We start from the raw sequence: 17,363 nt of genomic DNA on the forward strand, positions 1-17,363 counted from the left end.
AAAGTGTGTAAATATGTTTCTCACAGGTAACGTATTCATTTTATGAGTGAAATATTTCCTTGTTTTCTCCCCTTAGTTAAACTGAACTGCTTCCGTTAATTCTATTTCTTTGTATATAGGTAAAACTTTAAAATTACTAGTGACGTTTTCCTTCGTTACGAACTTCCAGAAACTCATCAATACTAAAGCGATAAATGAATCCTTCGCATTCTTGAATGGAATGAGATTCCTCACCATAGCGTGGATTGTTTTAGCTCATAGTTACGTGGAAGTTATTGCTGCTCTCCCACTTGCAAGTAATATAGTAGTGAATTTGAATTATATTTGGAAACTAGAAATATTTTGCTATGATATAACTTTATGACAGATTTTGCTCTAGTACTTTACAACTCTATCTTTGCTTTATCGCCTGTATTCTTAATTTTATGCATATTTACGTATTCATTAGGTTTCAGCATTTTAGTTTGAATAGAGAAAATGTTTGTAAATGATGTTTAGTTAAAAATTCGGATTAACTTTATTAAGCAAATTTTATTAACTTTACTTTTGAAGTATTTAAAATTAAAAATGGGAAACACGACAGTTATAGCCTGACAGTTGCATGGATCCTATCTGTTTTAATTGTTAAATTCTGTTTCTGAACAGACAGGAGGGCGAAGTAACATTAACTCAAGTTTGAGCAAAGTTCTTTGATAGGACATTTTAGCTAAACAACTTAAATAGAGACAAACAATAAATAAATAAACTTAAAAAAGCTCGTATATGAAAAGAAGGATTCGCATCTTGTAGAACTAAACAGAACTTTAGCCAGTTCACACCAACGAGGTCACGCGCTCGTGTTGACCAATCAGACGCGAGCTCAGAAGCGGCATTTTCCGGACGACCGGAGAACGCGTGAGTTGACTTAACTTCAACTTTTATACGCTTGGCGCATCAGTTTCAGGCATCTCGTTTCAAACATCCAGGTTATACCACGGTTTTTAAATTATTGCACTTTCAAAAGTTCTTTTTGATGGGAAAAAAAGTCAAATATACTAATCTTAATAAAAATTTCAGATAATAATTAAAAAAAATTCATATGCGAATAGAATAAATAGCTTTATAAAGTATTTAAAAGAACATTCTGAAGTTTAATAGCAAAAATAAAACTTCATAATCAACCAAATATTATTTATGGTTGATAATTTTTACTGAACAATCTAATGCAATAGATTGTTACGAGAATATAGTGATGGATATTTCGAAATCTCATATTTTGAATTTTTCTTAAAATATATCTACACCAATTTAAGGTCGCCCTTGTTGCATAGAGGATTAAACGTTGGCTTCTTGAGTTAAAGATTTTGGGGCTAATATTTGCAATATGGTAACAGGTAGTTTGGTGACGTTTTGGTAAGGCGATAAAGGTTACTAGCTAGGACTTTAGCAATGTACATGGAAAAAGTCAAGAAAGTGCGCAATGCCATTTTTGTGCAATTCTGGGATGTTCTTTTAAGTGAAAATAGGTCGACGTGTACATGGATGATACCATGTATGTCCAATTCTTAAAAACGCGGCAAGCAGTGGACGATTCTGCACTTTCATCCAATTCCGCCCCTAATCTTCATCATGAGTAAGCACTTTTGTTCCATAAAAGTTCTAGCATAAGCGTAATTTGGCTAGCAGATTGTTGGAAAAAAAATAATGTTGAAAAAAAAAAAAAAAAAAAAAAAAAAAAAAAAAAAAAAAAAAGGTGCTTTTTTTTTTCGTCAAAACAAAATGGCGCCCAAAAACAAACTAGCAGGTTGCTGTAGCAGGGCTGGTCGCCAAAAATCGACAAGTTACCATAATCCAAAGATTAACCGAGTCACCAGGAGTAGTGTTGTAATGGAATTGGTATTTAAAAAAAATATTTACAGAAAATATTATCGCTAATTTTAGAGTAGGCTAGATGCTTCTTCAGTTTCTTGAAGGTGAAGTGTGAAAATCATGCTTACCCACAAGATGTTTTAGCGCGGAGGTAACACGCTGAAGTCGAAAATTTAGCTTTTACTAGGGACTTGTATTGCAGGTTTGGGCCTTGCTTTTTCTACCTTTGTTGGTGGTACGAACACACAACACTTTTTTTTTAAAATCTACTGCTACTATTTTTTTTTGGGGGGGGGGGACACAAGAAGCTTGCATTTATTTTTCATTTCATTTCATTCATCATTGATATAAACTTAATTTTTGCTTGGCATTGTGTGCATTATTCTTCTTTTGACAACGAGCCTTTGGTATAATTTATAGGAAGATCTGACTACTATTGATCTGATTCTACTTCGGCTGACACGAGACTAGCAAAAGCGATACTGGTATTATTAATGTAAAGTTGCTCTTTCATCTAATTAAAAAAAATTAGTGAGTTTTGAATTTTAAACGAGTGGTGACGAGTAAACCATTTGTTTAAAAAAATAAGAAAACTGTTATTTATACAGAAAAGAAGCTCGTTAGTATGTAGCTGATTTTATGGAATGTTTCTATGAAATTTAATGGCTTCATGTTGGTTTTTGTTAACATGCATGGCCACTTTTCGAAAGGTTTAATCCTGATGAAATTTTTGTCATTAATTTAAAGAACTTTTGCATGAACATTAGCAAATTTGCTAATTGTGGAGACAAAGAAGTATTACATAAAATGCATTTATTTCAATGAGTTTTAGATAAAAGTGACCTTATGAAATAAACCTTTAGATAGGGGCTGTTCATTAATATATGAATGACTAATTGAAGTAATTATTCTTACATTTTAGGTAAAAACTACGTACATAAGGCAGAAACTAAAACATTTTTTAAAAAATTGCTGTTGTTTATGAACTTAAAAATTACTGCTTTTTTAAGTGTGATAATTAATTTAGTAATGCTGTAAACCCTACATATATTTAAACAAAATATACTTTTATATTGAATTACTTGAACCATTTAAGGGAAGTTCATATATCATGCGAAAACATTTATGGTATTCTACCCCATGAATATTTACTTTTCAAAATAGAATCATGCAATTATGATTTTTTTAATTATCATTCAACAAAATTCATAAATAAATTAAATTAGATATAAACAACTATCCTTTTCTGGAATATCACATTTCTATCTTCCAAATGATTCTTTTCTGCGATATTTTGATAAAAATTAGTATTCTGCTTTTGAATTAAAAGTTCAATGAGGGCTATAAATTCATCGAATTGATGGGGTGTCATGCGAAAGTAATTAAAAGAACTTTCGTTTTGTTCAAAAGCATTTCTTCAATTAAATTACTTGCATCTCCTTGCTCCAATCACCTCTCACATATTAATATAAACCACTGCATTCTGCTTCTCTTACACAAAGCAAGAAGTGAAATAAGTTTTAATCGAGCAGAAATCTATTTTAATTAAAAAAAAAGTAATCGTAATCGTAGTAAAGCAAAATACCACAAAGAAATTTCACGTTTTTCTCCAAGTTTCCGATATGAAGCGCCGTCTAGTGCAAGCGTAGGACAACATTTAAAGCGAAAGTTGCCGCTCTGGTGTGAACTGACGTATGCGGAAAGCATACTGGTGTGAACTGACGTATGCGGAAATGACGTTTTCTGCGTTGCCGCTTCTCGCCCCAACGGAGCAGTGTAAACGCAGCTTAATAAATAGAACACAAACGTAAGATAAATTAAGAAAAACGTAAGATAAAAACGTAAAATATATTAGAATATCAAATTTAAAACACAAGGTCAGCCTATAATTTCTGAGTCAAGCTCTCTACTCACGCCAGTTAATATCATTATAGTCTCTTTCTTTACATATGTTCCTTCAGATAATTTATTTTCCACAAACCATGGCAACAACTAACGCGGAAGAAATGTCGATTCCTCTAAGTGAGATAATGCCCTAATTTACACTATAGTGTGATGAAGACACACGTTACGATCATAAACAAGGAAGGGTTGCAACAACCTTGAAGTGATTATCTTAATATAACATATTATAGCAAATGCTTAAGCCATTCCAGCAAATCTCGAAGCTAGATGAATGCAGTATTAAGACAGCTAGTGATAGCCGCCAAAAGCTCTCTGCTAAATTTAAAAAAATACCTTGCTATATACCAGGGCTGGCCAAACTTCATGTCAGTAAGAGCCGCACGTTTGTATTCAGGAATGTTTGAGAGCCGCATCTAGATTTTCTAAAAGCCACAAGTTCATATTTACATCATTATGCAAGTAGTGGAGGAGGTTTTAAATAGAAAGAAATCCTTGATAACTTTGTAGAAAGAGTGTAAACTATTTAATTACTTCCTTTTGGACACTGAATAGTTTTAGTTTACCATATTTCATGCATATATTTTATATGAATAGCCACACAAATTGCCTGCGAGAGCCGTATCAGGTTCGCGAGCCGCACGTTGGCCACCCCTGCTATATACAGTCATGAATTTGCATCATTTTCGTAGCAGACAAATGTAGAATTAATACTACAGGCGAAAAAAAAAAGATATCTATTGAAAGCCCTTCAAAGTTACGTCAGAATTTTTAACATCATATGAGAGCTATTACTGCAATGGCACAGGGTTTACTACTTGTATAATTACCGTAATTTTAGATTATTTTAAAAAGTACATGAATCAACAGCACGCATCAGTAGTGAAGTAATACTACCTATTATGAAAGATCAAATTTAAATTGATCGTTCACAGCATAAGATATACATATCTCTTGTTTTTATATTAAGATTAAAATCCAAAATATGAATATCGCTATATTTTTCTTCACTCGATCTTTAGACACTTTTCATCAAGTTCGAATGAAATTTAATATTCCATTTAAATCCTCTGTTTAAGAAAAATAAATTGGACTTTACGAGATAAAAAATCAGAAATTACTGTTTCACTTACGACTAAAGATTTTATGTTGGATTATGAGAATTAATGTTATATTTTCTTTACAAAATGCAGTTGGTTTAATAAAGTGACTAATTGTAATATTTTTAATTTCTGTTCCAGGAAACTATATTTATTCTTATGATATCTTTTCCAAACCTTTTTATCATTTAATGCAGCAAATTATCGCCAGTGGCACGTTGTCTGTGTGTACCTTCCTGTTTATTGGGTAAGAAATTCATAATATATGATGAATATTACATTAGATAATTTTCTTGTTAATCCAACAGATTTTGAATATTACAAAATTGAGCAATTCTGATATAATGTGAATTTTGTTCTTCGGTCAAAGAAACAAGAAATCAAATATTCCCTCACCGGGGATCCACGAATCTTCTTATTGATATTTAGTTTGTTAATTAATATTAGGTATTAAATACAAAAAAATAATATCTAACGTATTCCCGAATGGAAAGAGACTCGAATGAAAAACGAAACAACACAAAATTGTGTTTTGGAACCAATAGCCCCTTTGGTCTAAAATGAAGAATGTTATAAACGCGGTATCTGATAACTTAAAATTAGCTCCGAAGACATTCGCCTTTTTTGAAAAACACTGCCTAAATTGTAATATGAAAAATGAACGAAATTCAGAAAACTAATTTAGTTTGAAATTCAAAAGAATAGTAGACTGGAAAGAACGGAAAATAGATGTTGATAATGAAGCAGCATGTAGCCACATGTTACAACTCGGTATGATATTCATAATGACGTTGAACTCTTTCAAAACATGGGGATTAGGGAAGATCCTCAATAGGTGTGCAGTTTCAGTAGGGCAAGCTAAGCGTGTAACTGCAGATTGCAATCCAGGATGATGTGATAACAGCATTCGTATGTTAATGCTCATAATGAGGTAGAACCTTTTTTAGGCATGGCAGTAATACATAGTGAAACATGTGGGTGACTCTGCTTGTTGCAATCCCGAAAGGTGTACCAGTAACAAGTGATCTAAAAACACGTGGTCGTCGTCTACGAGCGCGACGGTAAGCCTCGCCTCAGTGCCTTATAGCTCAGAAGCGGTATATTCCTCTTTCTTCTGTCACTTGCGAAACTAAATCATTCACATGAAATTCGGAAAAATTCCATCAATATATTTTGCTTGAAAACTGCAGATGGTTTAACTCAGTTTTGACTCCTTAAATGTAGAGTGCTATTATATATCTGCGATTAGAAATGTATAGCATATTCCGTTGGGAGCATAAAAGCTGAACGTAAAATACACTTTTCCCCTGAGATAGGTAACTACCATCTAAGATTAGTACTTATACCTAGGGCTAAAGAAAAAGAAGGGCTGGGTCATCCGTTTGAGGGGAACGATACCGAGACAAACCCTTTTCGGGAGCATGCTGGATGTTATATGACGTTACTGGGTTCGTTCTTTCGTTTAGTGACCAGAGCTTTAGTGTAAAAGATTGAATCTTTTAGTCTTAGTTTCAGCGAAAGAGAGGTGTTTAGTTGAAAATTATAAATGAGGATACTTTTAAATGGATTTTGTATATACAAAATGCTTGTAATGAGAAACCATTGAAACAATGATGCCGTGTACTATTGCTAGCTCCAGTAATACATTTCATAATACGTAAAAAACTAACAAAAAAGTACTGAGATCAACTGCTGAAGTCCTGAAGGCTCAACTGTTAATATACCTCACTTAGTTATTTATCAGAATACAACAAGGCAACAAAAAAGGAAAAAAATACAAAGCGCATTTGATAGAATTCAGAATTCAAGTCCCAAAATACATGTCTGGAATTTCAAAATGACAACAATATTAGCTATGAGGAACTGAGTGAAAGTAATGTTACTCAAAAAAGTTGTTATTGTTCCAACATCCAAAAAATGTGAATGATTTAATAATAAAATTATGAGAATGAATTGATAACAAAGTTTCTGCTGAGAAGCAGCAGCAGTTATACTGAGAGAAGCAGCAGTTAAAAACTATTTCCCAGTAAAGAAAAAGATTTAAAATGACTAAAAGGCTAATATTGAAAACGTTCAGGAACTGAGGAAAGCAATTAAAAACTTAATAAAGTAAATGAAAAACTAAGAAAAATGAAAATATATGTTCAAAACATATTTACCGAAACCCAAATAATTGCATTACTGAAAAAAGTTAATTAAATGGTTTCCAGATGATATTTCAAAGAGCATAGTAAGCAGGTCATTCCACGTATACTCATATGACTTCTGCAAAGAGAAAATATGTATTCTGCTTCCAAGTTCAAGTACAATGAAAAGATAGTGCTCAAGATTCAGGTGCAGCCCTGGCAATCAAAGTGATGTACTTTTATTGATAAAATCACTTGCCAGAATGCAACTGACGGAGAAAGGTTATGCGTATTAGGTCTCGATGAAATCCATGTACTAGATTCTACACTCTCTTTGATTCAAAATTTTATCAGATATTAGGTCGTTTTAAAAATACTCTATTTGTATTGGTTCGAGGACTCATTTCGCAATAGAAGAAACCCATTTATTTTGTTTTGATCTTCAAATGGAGGAAAATCTTCTGTCTTCAATTCTGTTTGCACTTGAATCGTCTGGCTACTAGTCAGAGTAATTGTATCTGACATGGGAGTTCGTTAGATTCTTTGGAAAGAATTACAAATTTCAACAGAAAAATATTTCTTTTACATTACCAAGTTCAACCCAAAAATATAGTTTTTTGCTGATATGCAGCACTGCATAAAGCTTTTGAGAAATCGTTTTCTTGGCAAAGATTTTATACTTAGAAATGGTATAATTATAAAAAAAGGTATTATATCTGAAGTACTCAATAAAGATATTGGAGATATTAAACTGTGCTATAAAATGAAACCTCAATTTCAATCTATCAAAGAAAACGAGAAATAGAAAGTAGCACCAGCAAAAACACTATTTTTTTCACAACGGCAAAAGCAATTACGAATTTGACTGGTAATGCTGAAACAAGTAATCTTTTTCAATGGTTGATGATTTTTTGACATCACGAATAGCAATGAACCATTGCCTCCTAGAAATAAGCCTCTTAAAGCTGCTTTCGGCCCAGAAAGTTATTATAAAAAACAAAAACAATAATTAAATGCGATCAAGCAAATAACTTTTATTCTCAGAATGTGCGGAAAGCAGACAATGCTTCTTTTCCAGAAAGGTATTAGCATATCAATGACTTCGATTTTCGGTTTGTATTGTAGAGTCATTAGGTTACTTTGAGGCAGGAGATGTGAGAAATGAGGATGCCCTCGCCGAAACTAGAACCTGGACATCTCGAATACCCGCCGAGTGTGCTACCATTACACCACGAAGGAATGCAGAAAGGAGGGAGAAAATACCTTAAAATATGACGATGCAAAATATTTAACTATTAAATATATTTTAACATCAGTACTGACTCAAGATATGTTAGAAAACTTGTTTAAACTAAAAACGTTGTTATTGGCAAAAATATTGCGTAAATTGTCATCAAAGATAAATATGAACGACTAAGAAGATGTAAAGGAGGTTGAAGCGTATTTGACGAAAAAACTGTTAGAGAATATTTTTTATTCAGATGAAGAAGCACAAAGTTTTCAATCTTCCTCATCGGAAGCTGATTTAATTAATTACGTAGACACCTATGCTGAATGTACGTCACTTCCTAGAAAAAGCGAAATTTATGATTCATTGAAAGATATATCAGGATATGAACAAGAATCCCTCGCTTATGTGGCAGGTTATATTTCATATCGTGCGAAAAATAAAGATCCTATTTTGGGTAAAACATAAAAAAAAAACTATATAAACATACCTAATGATTCAAATTGGATGCTTTTATTAACTAAGAAGGAATAACTGTATCATCACTAGTTTAAATAGAAACGATGATGAAAATGGGAAATATTTTCTGGTCTTTTTCACGGCAGTGTTTTTCGAAAAGGTAAGGGTGTAATTCAGAATCTTATTTCTGAACTTGAGAAATGTTTCCCTCTGAATAAGAGTGCAATTAGTTTATTTTGCTGTTTACGAACATTCATAAGGGTTCAACACTAGAACAGGAATGCATTCCTTGCATGGCAAAAAAAGTTGAACAGAAAAATGAATGGCTGGAAACAAACAGCGGATTAGCAAATCAAACTATATAGGAAAAAATCATGTTGATTCATTTTATTCATATAAAAATAACATTTTTAATCATTACTTGGTTTATTATTCACTTAATTTGTGACATAATTAATGGACTTTTCAGCTAATTATTTAGACTACTATATAGAATATTACTATAAACTTACTTATACTAGTAAATTTAACAATTTGTAATAAATCATAAAATTCTGTATAAAGATAAATTAGTGTCAGAGTATATCCTTTAAAATGTAAAAATATACTTTTAAAATATAAGAATACATGCTATACGCAAATATGCAAACATCATTTAATTTTTTTAAATTATTTTATGAGCGATTGACTCTAAATAACAATGCTGATGACCATATTAATGCTTTCATAATAGTTATTGCAAAATCTAACAAAATTCTATTACTCATTCTCAACGGTAACTGAAAACAAAAATGGAAAAAGTGAGACTTTCGATTTAATGTATTATGAAATGTATTATTAGCCTTAATTGATTTTGAATTAGATAATGAGTAAGGCCTTTAGCATGTGTTCTAGAAATGTACTTGCATACTTTTATTTGATATTTTTATAATAAATTACTTTGAGACCAACATCAAAAGCATTAACAATGATACTGTTTCGCCAAAAGAATTATTCGTAAATGTAGAAATTTACCTATGTTGGCAATGGTGTACTATTTGCATGCATTTTAGAAAAATTATTGTGAAAAAAACGTAACTACATTTAGAGTACATTCGACCTTGAAAATTAGTTTAAGCTTATGTTTTAGGAATATTAGAGTTCAATTTAGTGTAACATAGCTACATTGCTAGTTAATATATAAATGCATATATATTGTAAATTCATGAGCTAAAATCTCGGCTCATATTGGCTACTATACTATTCTTCAGAGCGTTTTGATTTAAAAGCAAATGTTTAAAAAACTGAAGACACTCTCCAAACTATAGTTTAGCAAGATAACCCAATTACGTCATCAGCCTCTTCTTCCGGTTTTCAGCAGCGAGAAGCTGAAGAACCAGCCCTTTAGCACTGACCCATAGGTGTCTATTAAGCCAATTATGGGGACCTTACCTGTTAATTGTAATCCTCCGTATTAAGCGGAAGGCATGGTTCCACCAAAAGAACTGCTGAAGTCTGCGAATTACTAGATCCCGGGGAATCACGCTTTTAATGAAGCCACGCAGGATTTTACAGGTATTCGCTACCCATCCGAACAGGTGTTATTTAGGGAGCAGAGACTGTCAAAACAGAGATCTTAGCCAGTACCACAAAACAAGGTCATCTTGATGGGATCTTCCTTTAAGATGGCCTTACTTAAACGGCACCGGAGAGTGGATGGCCATAAGTAAAAGAACTCAGAAGATCACAGGCCTTTCACAGTTTCTTCCATCCACTTTTACTTCAAAAATCCTTTCATCAAATTAAAAATCCATGTAAGTTCAGAAAGCATATGGGTCAAGAAATAATGCATTTTAAAATTATCCTTATTAGATACTTTTGTATCTAAAAATAACTTTGATATTTTAAATACTACTTTCCATTTTCAGTGGTGAACAGAAATACTGAAATATAATTTAAAAACTACAAACTAAAAAAAAAAATAATAATAATAATAATAATAATAATAATAATAATACTGAATTTTACTGGAAAAATTACATTAAACGGTATATTAAAAGTGCTACTTAAATATTAGTGTGAAATTATTAACTTCAAGACAAATGATATATAAAAATACATTTATTATTATCAAATCATGTAAAGTGTCTTATTTAATTCATGTTTGCTAAAATGTGCTAATAAAATTTTCAGAGGATTTCTCAACTGCTATTCGAGAGTTAAAGAACTTGAAATCAAGAAACGGCAGTCTAATATCTTCGTATATATATTTTATCGCTTGTGGAGGTAAGAATGAAATTCCAGTATTTCATTACAAATGAATATGTAATCCTCATACATAAAATTATAATGACCAACTGGAAATCAAAGGGTGCACTGCTCTGTGGTTTTGAAATTCAGATATTTTGCTTGTGTCACATGAATGCCATTAGCATTTTAGTTTTTTATTATAGATATTCTTCTGAGTACAGTAGTACTTCGATATACAAGTGCCCTAATATATGAGTATTTTGAGATACGAGCCGCGGAGCGAGCGATATTTTGCTTTAGGATGAGAGCAAGATTTGAGACCGCTGCACACAACCGCAACATGCGCGCGCATGTTGGCGTCGTGTGCAGCACCTAACAGTTTCTACCTAAACAACCTAATAGACTTTAACCTCTGCATGGAAAAGAAGCTGTGGCCTGAGGTAGCTGAAAGTGCCTTCGAAGGATTGGAACCCGAAGTGTCAGTGGTAAAGGAGATTTTTTTTCTGGGAAAATCCATGGGTCTGGAGGTGGATGAGAGAGATGTGAAACAAACTCGTCGATGAACAGTCTCAGGAGCTGACAACCGAGCAGTTACACGATCTACATTCGCAGCAGCATACGGTGGTTCAACGAAAAATTAGTTTGAAAGAGGAGCCAGAGACGAAGGAGGGTATCCCTACAAGAGATACAAAGGAGATCTTGGGAATGTGGGAGAAAGTTGTAGATAAAAATCAACCGCGAAAACATTGCAACTGGTCGTGCATCGGAGTTGTTCAACGAAACTTGCCTAACTCATTTCCGCAATATCCTGAAAGGAAGGAAAAAACAAACCTCCTTGGACAGTTTTTTTAAATGATCTGCAGGTGAAAATGAGCAAAGCGTGACAAAAAAAAAAAAAAAAAAAAAAAAACGAAGACCAGTGACGAAAATTAAGCGCTTCCGTAAGCACTTCACTTTTTCTTTTAATTATGTTTTTATAAAATATGTATTTGTTATTTACAAATAAATGTTTCTTCTTGTAAATACATTTTTCTTATTCAAAAACACTTAACAAAAACAACTAAGGTGGTGTTTTGGGAGCTGGAACGGATTAATGGCATTTCAAATAATTTCAATGGGGAAAATTGCTTTGAGATACGAGCAATTTGACATACGAGCAAGGTTACGGAACGAATTAAACTCGTATGTCGAGGTACCACTGTATTGCCACTGCAGTGGCAGAGTATTTAAGACCACTGAAATGGTATGTCGACCCGAAGACCAGTCCAGGCGAACGAGTCGGCTGCAATGCAGTTTATCGCCATGTGTAACGTGAATACGAGACAGTTTCTCTGAGAAATTCCCCTACAAAAACTTCCCTTACTCTAGACAGCATCTTCATGCTTTGCTTTGCCAAATCATCTAACCGTATCTTCCTCTAATGCTAATTAACGTCAGCAGACATGAGTATATTTTGTTACTTCACATTATAAGGTATTTCTCCCACTTTCTTGGCGAGCCTTGGTGGTGTGGTGGTTTGCACACTGGGCCGGTATTCCAGAGGTCCTCGGTTCGATTCCCGGAGAAAGCTTTGTTAATTTTTCAACTTTCCGGCTTCCAAAAATTCCTAATGTCTCTACAACATAGCCACATCAAGGTCATTTATTTCCCCAAATCTTGACGTATAACCACGGCATCGACTACCGCGATAAAAAAGTCGAATCCTCTAATTGCAAAAGTCCCATAACTATGTAGTGATAACGACACGCGTTACGATTATAACGAAAGGTCGCTACAACCTTGAAGTGCCGTTTTAATATAACAGTATGACAAAGGTTAAAGCCGTTTCAAGTAAATGCAGAAGGTGGGCGAAAATAGTATTAAAACAGCCAATAATCTCTGACAAAAGCTCTCTGCTAGACTCAAAAAAATATGCCTACCATTCGGAATTCTCACGAGGAACGACTGTTTACCATAACAGATAATTACCCCTTCAGATCGCAACAGCTCTTTCCACCACTTCAAAGCATTATTTCCACACATACAATTTATTACAAAATATTTTTATTTAGATCGTCTCTGCATGCTTTAACATTTTTGCCATACATTTAGAATTGCACATTATGTGTTCCTGGCCATCATAATTTGTTTAACATATACTGGTGCATATAGGGTCAATAAGTTTAATGTATAAATCTAATATAGGTCTACTACAAGTAAGAGTGTTATGTATATGCAATGATGATTTTATTACAGGAATAAAAATCAGTTGATCATTAAGATGATATTGATTATTTTGCTTATTATTCCACCGTAATATTCTTCTTTTCTAGCATTGTCAATATGACAGTTATCTTCTATATTAGATATATCATCAAAGTTCGACAGCGTAAAAACAACAATACAGAAAACGTTCTATATTGAACATGCCAGCAAGTAAAATGAGCTGAGAAATTCGTAAATTATTTCTGTGCTTGTAGTTAATCATTTTTCTCAATGAGAGAATTTATATCAAAAGCTAATTTTTTTTCCAAAATTTATTTAGAAGTATTCAATAAACATATATGTCATAATTTAGTAACCGGTATTCACTGCAAGTATAGTTGCCACATTATATTGCACGTGCAAATTAATTCGTGCCTAATGAACAAAATGTTAACGCTGCAATTTACGTATGTGTTCTGAAATGTCTGTATGAACAATTATATTATATCTGGAAGACTGCGGATGGATTATTTTACGCTGCTGGCTCATTGTGACAAAGCTATCCTTATTTTGATATTTTAATAGATACACTAGTCTTTACTCAAGACACTTTAAGTCCACTTGCACCTTATTATAACTTGCTTATTTAGATTTCTGTAACTACGCTGAAACGCAAATCAGTTTTATTTTTAAGCCCACTAGAATCAAAATAAGTAAGAGCATCAAAACCTACAGCTCGAGTTTCGATGAACTTAGATGTATAACTTGAATAGAGGTTTCCCTTGGAATGTTCTCTGCGGAGGTACACCGGCTTTCATATAATCGAAATATTATTTACCAAAGTACAACTTACATTATAGCTGTTTCCTGACGCGTTCTTACAAACCTGAAAGCCCTGATGAAGTTTTAAACATCACCTTTTCAACTGCTTGACAGCACTATCATTCGTTGCCCTTTATGAAGGGCAAAGTCATGCATAGTTTATAGAAAAACTTCTAGTAATGTATTAAATGCAATATTAATGGCAACCGAGGGCTAATTATTATTAACCATGTGGTAATTTTAACCATGTGCTGTAATATTATATTGCATAACAATATTATTAAATTCTGTTAATAAATTAAAGTTTCTTTGTAATCCGTTTTGTGTGGCGTAATCCCTCTGTTTACTTATCTCAACACTCGACAAATTATAAAAGCACAAAACAAAAATTATAAGTACAGTTAACAAAGGACACTAACTGTTGTTGTTTTCTGTTTCATTTCCTTTTTTTAATTATGCAATTATGCTTAATTAATTTAAGCAATACTTCCATCTTTTTAGTAATTAGAATTGCAATCATATTTCAGGTTTAAATAGCATTTTCTATTTTGTAGAGTATATCCAGCATATATCTATGCTATATTACTGGTTATGGTACTGCGTCCTTTAAATAACGGTCCTGTATATTCATTATTATTCCACGAATACGGCAGAGGTTGCGAAACGAAATGGTGGAGAAATCTCCTCTTCATAAACAACTTTTATCCAGTAGGAGAATCGGTAAGTGTCAGTACATAAGAAATATTCCTCCATTATCTAATGACCGTTGGCCAAAAAATTTAGACTTTATTTTTCTGAGAATTCAATTTACTAGAAAGATTTTGTATTGTTAAAATTCTTTTATTTATGGTTAATAACATTAATTCTTTATGGTTAATGGTATCAATTATAAACCCTCTTTTACTCTCAACTTTTTAAGAAATTATTTCCTAGTTTCTTTTCTTTCAATCGATGGATGGCCTTAGTGATTTTAACTCTTTTATGATTAATGATGTCAATTATATAAACCCTCTTTTACTCTCAACGTTCTAAGAAATTATTTCCTAGTTTCTTTTCTTTCAATGTTTTTTTAATAGATGGTGTTAGTGATTTTTGTTTTGCTATCTTTTAGCTGGAACCTTCTCTAATTTCATTTTTTAAATTCTGTTATTATTGCATAAAACTTTTTCTATCATCATTTTTACTCCTGCAGCTGAATATAAAGGATCTAGTTTAATCTTCAAAACTATAGTCCTGCAAATCCACGCTTGGTACGCCGATTTTTGTTAATAATTGTATCTTTGTATCTTTAATAAGTGTTATCACTTTCATTATCACTAAAGAGATGCAGGTTAAATTTATTAGAACTCACATCAAGTGCTGTTGAAAATCATACAGTTTTAATCACATCTATAACAAACTATCTCAGAATCCTTCCCTTCAAAAAACATACAGCTTAATGCATTTAATGAAGATTTGAATGAAAAAATTCAACTCTGGAAAGTGTAATGCTAAGGGAGCTAGACGTTGCATCAGACTGGAGATTATGAATCTAGATTAAAATGCTGAGACTATGAACTAAAATTACAAATTTAGACTAGATCAAAATCATTTTGGGATCATTGAAATTAACGAAGATGTAATTAAAACCGTAGAAAAGCATATTATCCTTAACATTAATTAATTTGATTTCGAAAAATCTCTTTATCACCTATCTTTTGACGGCTTAACGCTCCCTTTCAATTTGTTTATTTCTCCTTTTTGTCTTAAAATAGTAACCGTTAACCGTAATTTATATCATATGACTCTTACATAACAGTCATGACGCATATGCTTACATATGCACGCATATGCTTCAGTGAATATAACTTCAAATCTGCAAATTGATTAATAACATGAAAATTAAAAACACATCAAAATCAAATCATTCTAAATCGGATGTTCATCTCGGATACGTCGCATTCGTTTTATACTTTCTGCTTCCCTTCCACTCAGATTGTTGTGACTGCTTTTCCTACCGAAATATCTTAAATTACTAGACGCACTTATTGCGCTTACTTTATCATTACTGGCTTTAAAATGTTTTGCACAAAAATTAAGAAATATTAGATGGGCCGTGATATCACGTATCGATGTCTGTATATGCACAATAGTCCTAAATGACAAAGGGTTATTGCATGGTTTGAAAGGATATAAACCAGGAAAATAATTTAAATATTAAATGCAAGTTTTTGTCGCCAGATGAAGTAAAATCTTTGCAAATCATATTTCGGAACTGTTGAAGTAAAAAGAATAGAACACTAACGCATTGATTAAGAAGTTACTGCAGTGTGATATTATCTCTAATTAATTTCTGTAACAATTTTTCCGGTGTTTATTAAATCAGTTTTTATTTCCAATTGGTCTTTCAGTTTCCTTTCGTTAATTACCTAAGCAATAAATTAAAAATCGATGCATATTTTAAAACAGATAAAATTCCAACTGACGATATTTCGCCAGTTGTACAATTGAATTTTGTTAAATGTTTATGTATTTACATTCTTTTCTGATCTCATTTAAACGCAAATATGTTTCACCTTTCGCTCTAATTTTTTTTTGTTTTGTTTTGTTTTTTTGTTTTAGTGCCTTGGTCATTTTTGGTACTTGGCTGTTGATATGCAACTGTACTTAGTTTCTTTGATTACCATACCAGTACTTCTAAAGTAAGTATTCTATATGTATCAGCGTTCACTGATTGTAAATAAATTTACGTGGTCAGGAGGGCATCATGTACTAGTAGGTACTGAATAGTGTTAAGCACAGATGCATGCCGAAAGTGAGGTAGGCCGAAAGCAGTCAATACAGTGTTGCTGCTATGCGAGACTGAAAGAAGGAGCATTGTGTATAACATCCTAAAGCAAGGTTATGAAAACTGAAAAGCAATCAAATTAAAATTCAATTGTGGCAACATTTATAGGAAAATCAACAAAATTTACTTGAAGGCGTTGGAAACGGTGCGTTGCAATAACGAACAGTTGCAAGAGAGTCAATGCATTTTCTTCAGGTCGGAAAAAATCGGCACATTCGATTCACATATTCCTAATAAATTCCTTAGTGCGGCTGAGCTGACTTAGTGAGAAATCTGATTGTCATTTCCCATATTTCAAGATTTATCCGTAGAAGTTGGGGTCAACCATCAAACTACATAGTGCTTTCTAAATCCGTTGTGTATTCTATCAGTACCTTGCTCAAAGTTATCACCTTTCGCTCTAAATTTTTTTGTTTTGTTTTTGTTTTTATTTTAGTGCCTTGGTCATAATGGTGATAGCAGAAACCACATCACTGACATCATTCTATGATGACTGCAGATATGAACACAGGCACAGTCTTCCTCTAATGATTACTTTTATGCCACGTAATAGAATTATGCACGAATATTGAACTCACCGATATGCACGTTATCTATGCGGCTAAGGGCGTAAGTGGAGTAGCTGCTCAAAGTACGTA

The 17,363-nt window shown here is 32.7% G+C and overlaps 2 protein-coding genes across 2 annotated transcripts in view; one reads left to right on the plus strand and one right to left on the minus strand.

Annotated features, from left to right (window-relative positions):
• The window catches only part of LOC146995487 (uncharacterized), a 123,319-nt gene that overhangs the window by 75,896 nt on the left and 30,060 nt on the right, over window positions 1-17,363 (minus strand). The window lies entirely within an intron of this gene.
• Window positions 1-17,363, plus strand: part of LOC146995488 (nose resistant to fluoxetine protein 6-like) — a 62,839-nt gene that overhangs the window by 26,739 nt on the left and 18,737 nt on the right. The window contains exons 6-9 of the mRNA XM_085823125.1: window positions 120-296; window positions 4,992-5,097; window positions 14,453-14,618; window positions 16,500-16,579. Coding sequence (XP_085679251.1) covers window positions 120-296; window positions 4,992-5,097; window positions 14,453-14,618; window positions 16,500-16,579 — 529 coding nt within the window. The remainder of the gene's footprint in view (window positions 1-119; window positions 297-4,991; window positions 5,098-14,452; window positions 14,619-16,499; window positions 16,580-17,363) is intronic.

This window comes from Stegodyphus dumicola, chromosome 9 (assembly GCF_044657685.1).
Source record: "Stegodyphus dumicola isolate Sdum_Otavi_A_Nest chromosome 9, ASM4465768v1".
In the NCBI taxonomy this organism is placed as follows: Eukaryota; Metazoa; Arthropoda; class Arachnida; order Araneae; family Eresidae; genus Stegodyphus; species Stegodyphus dumicola.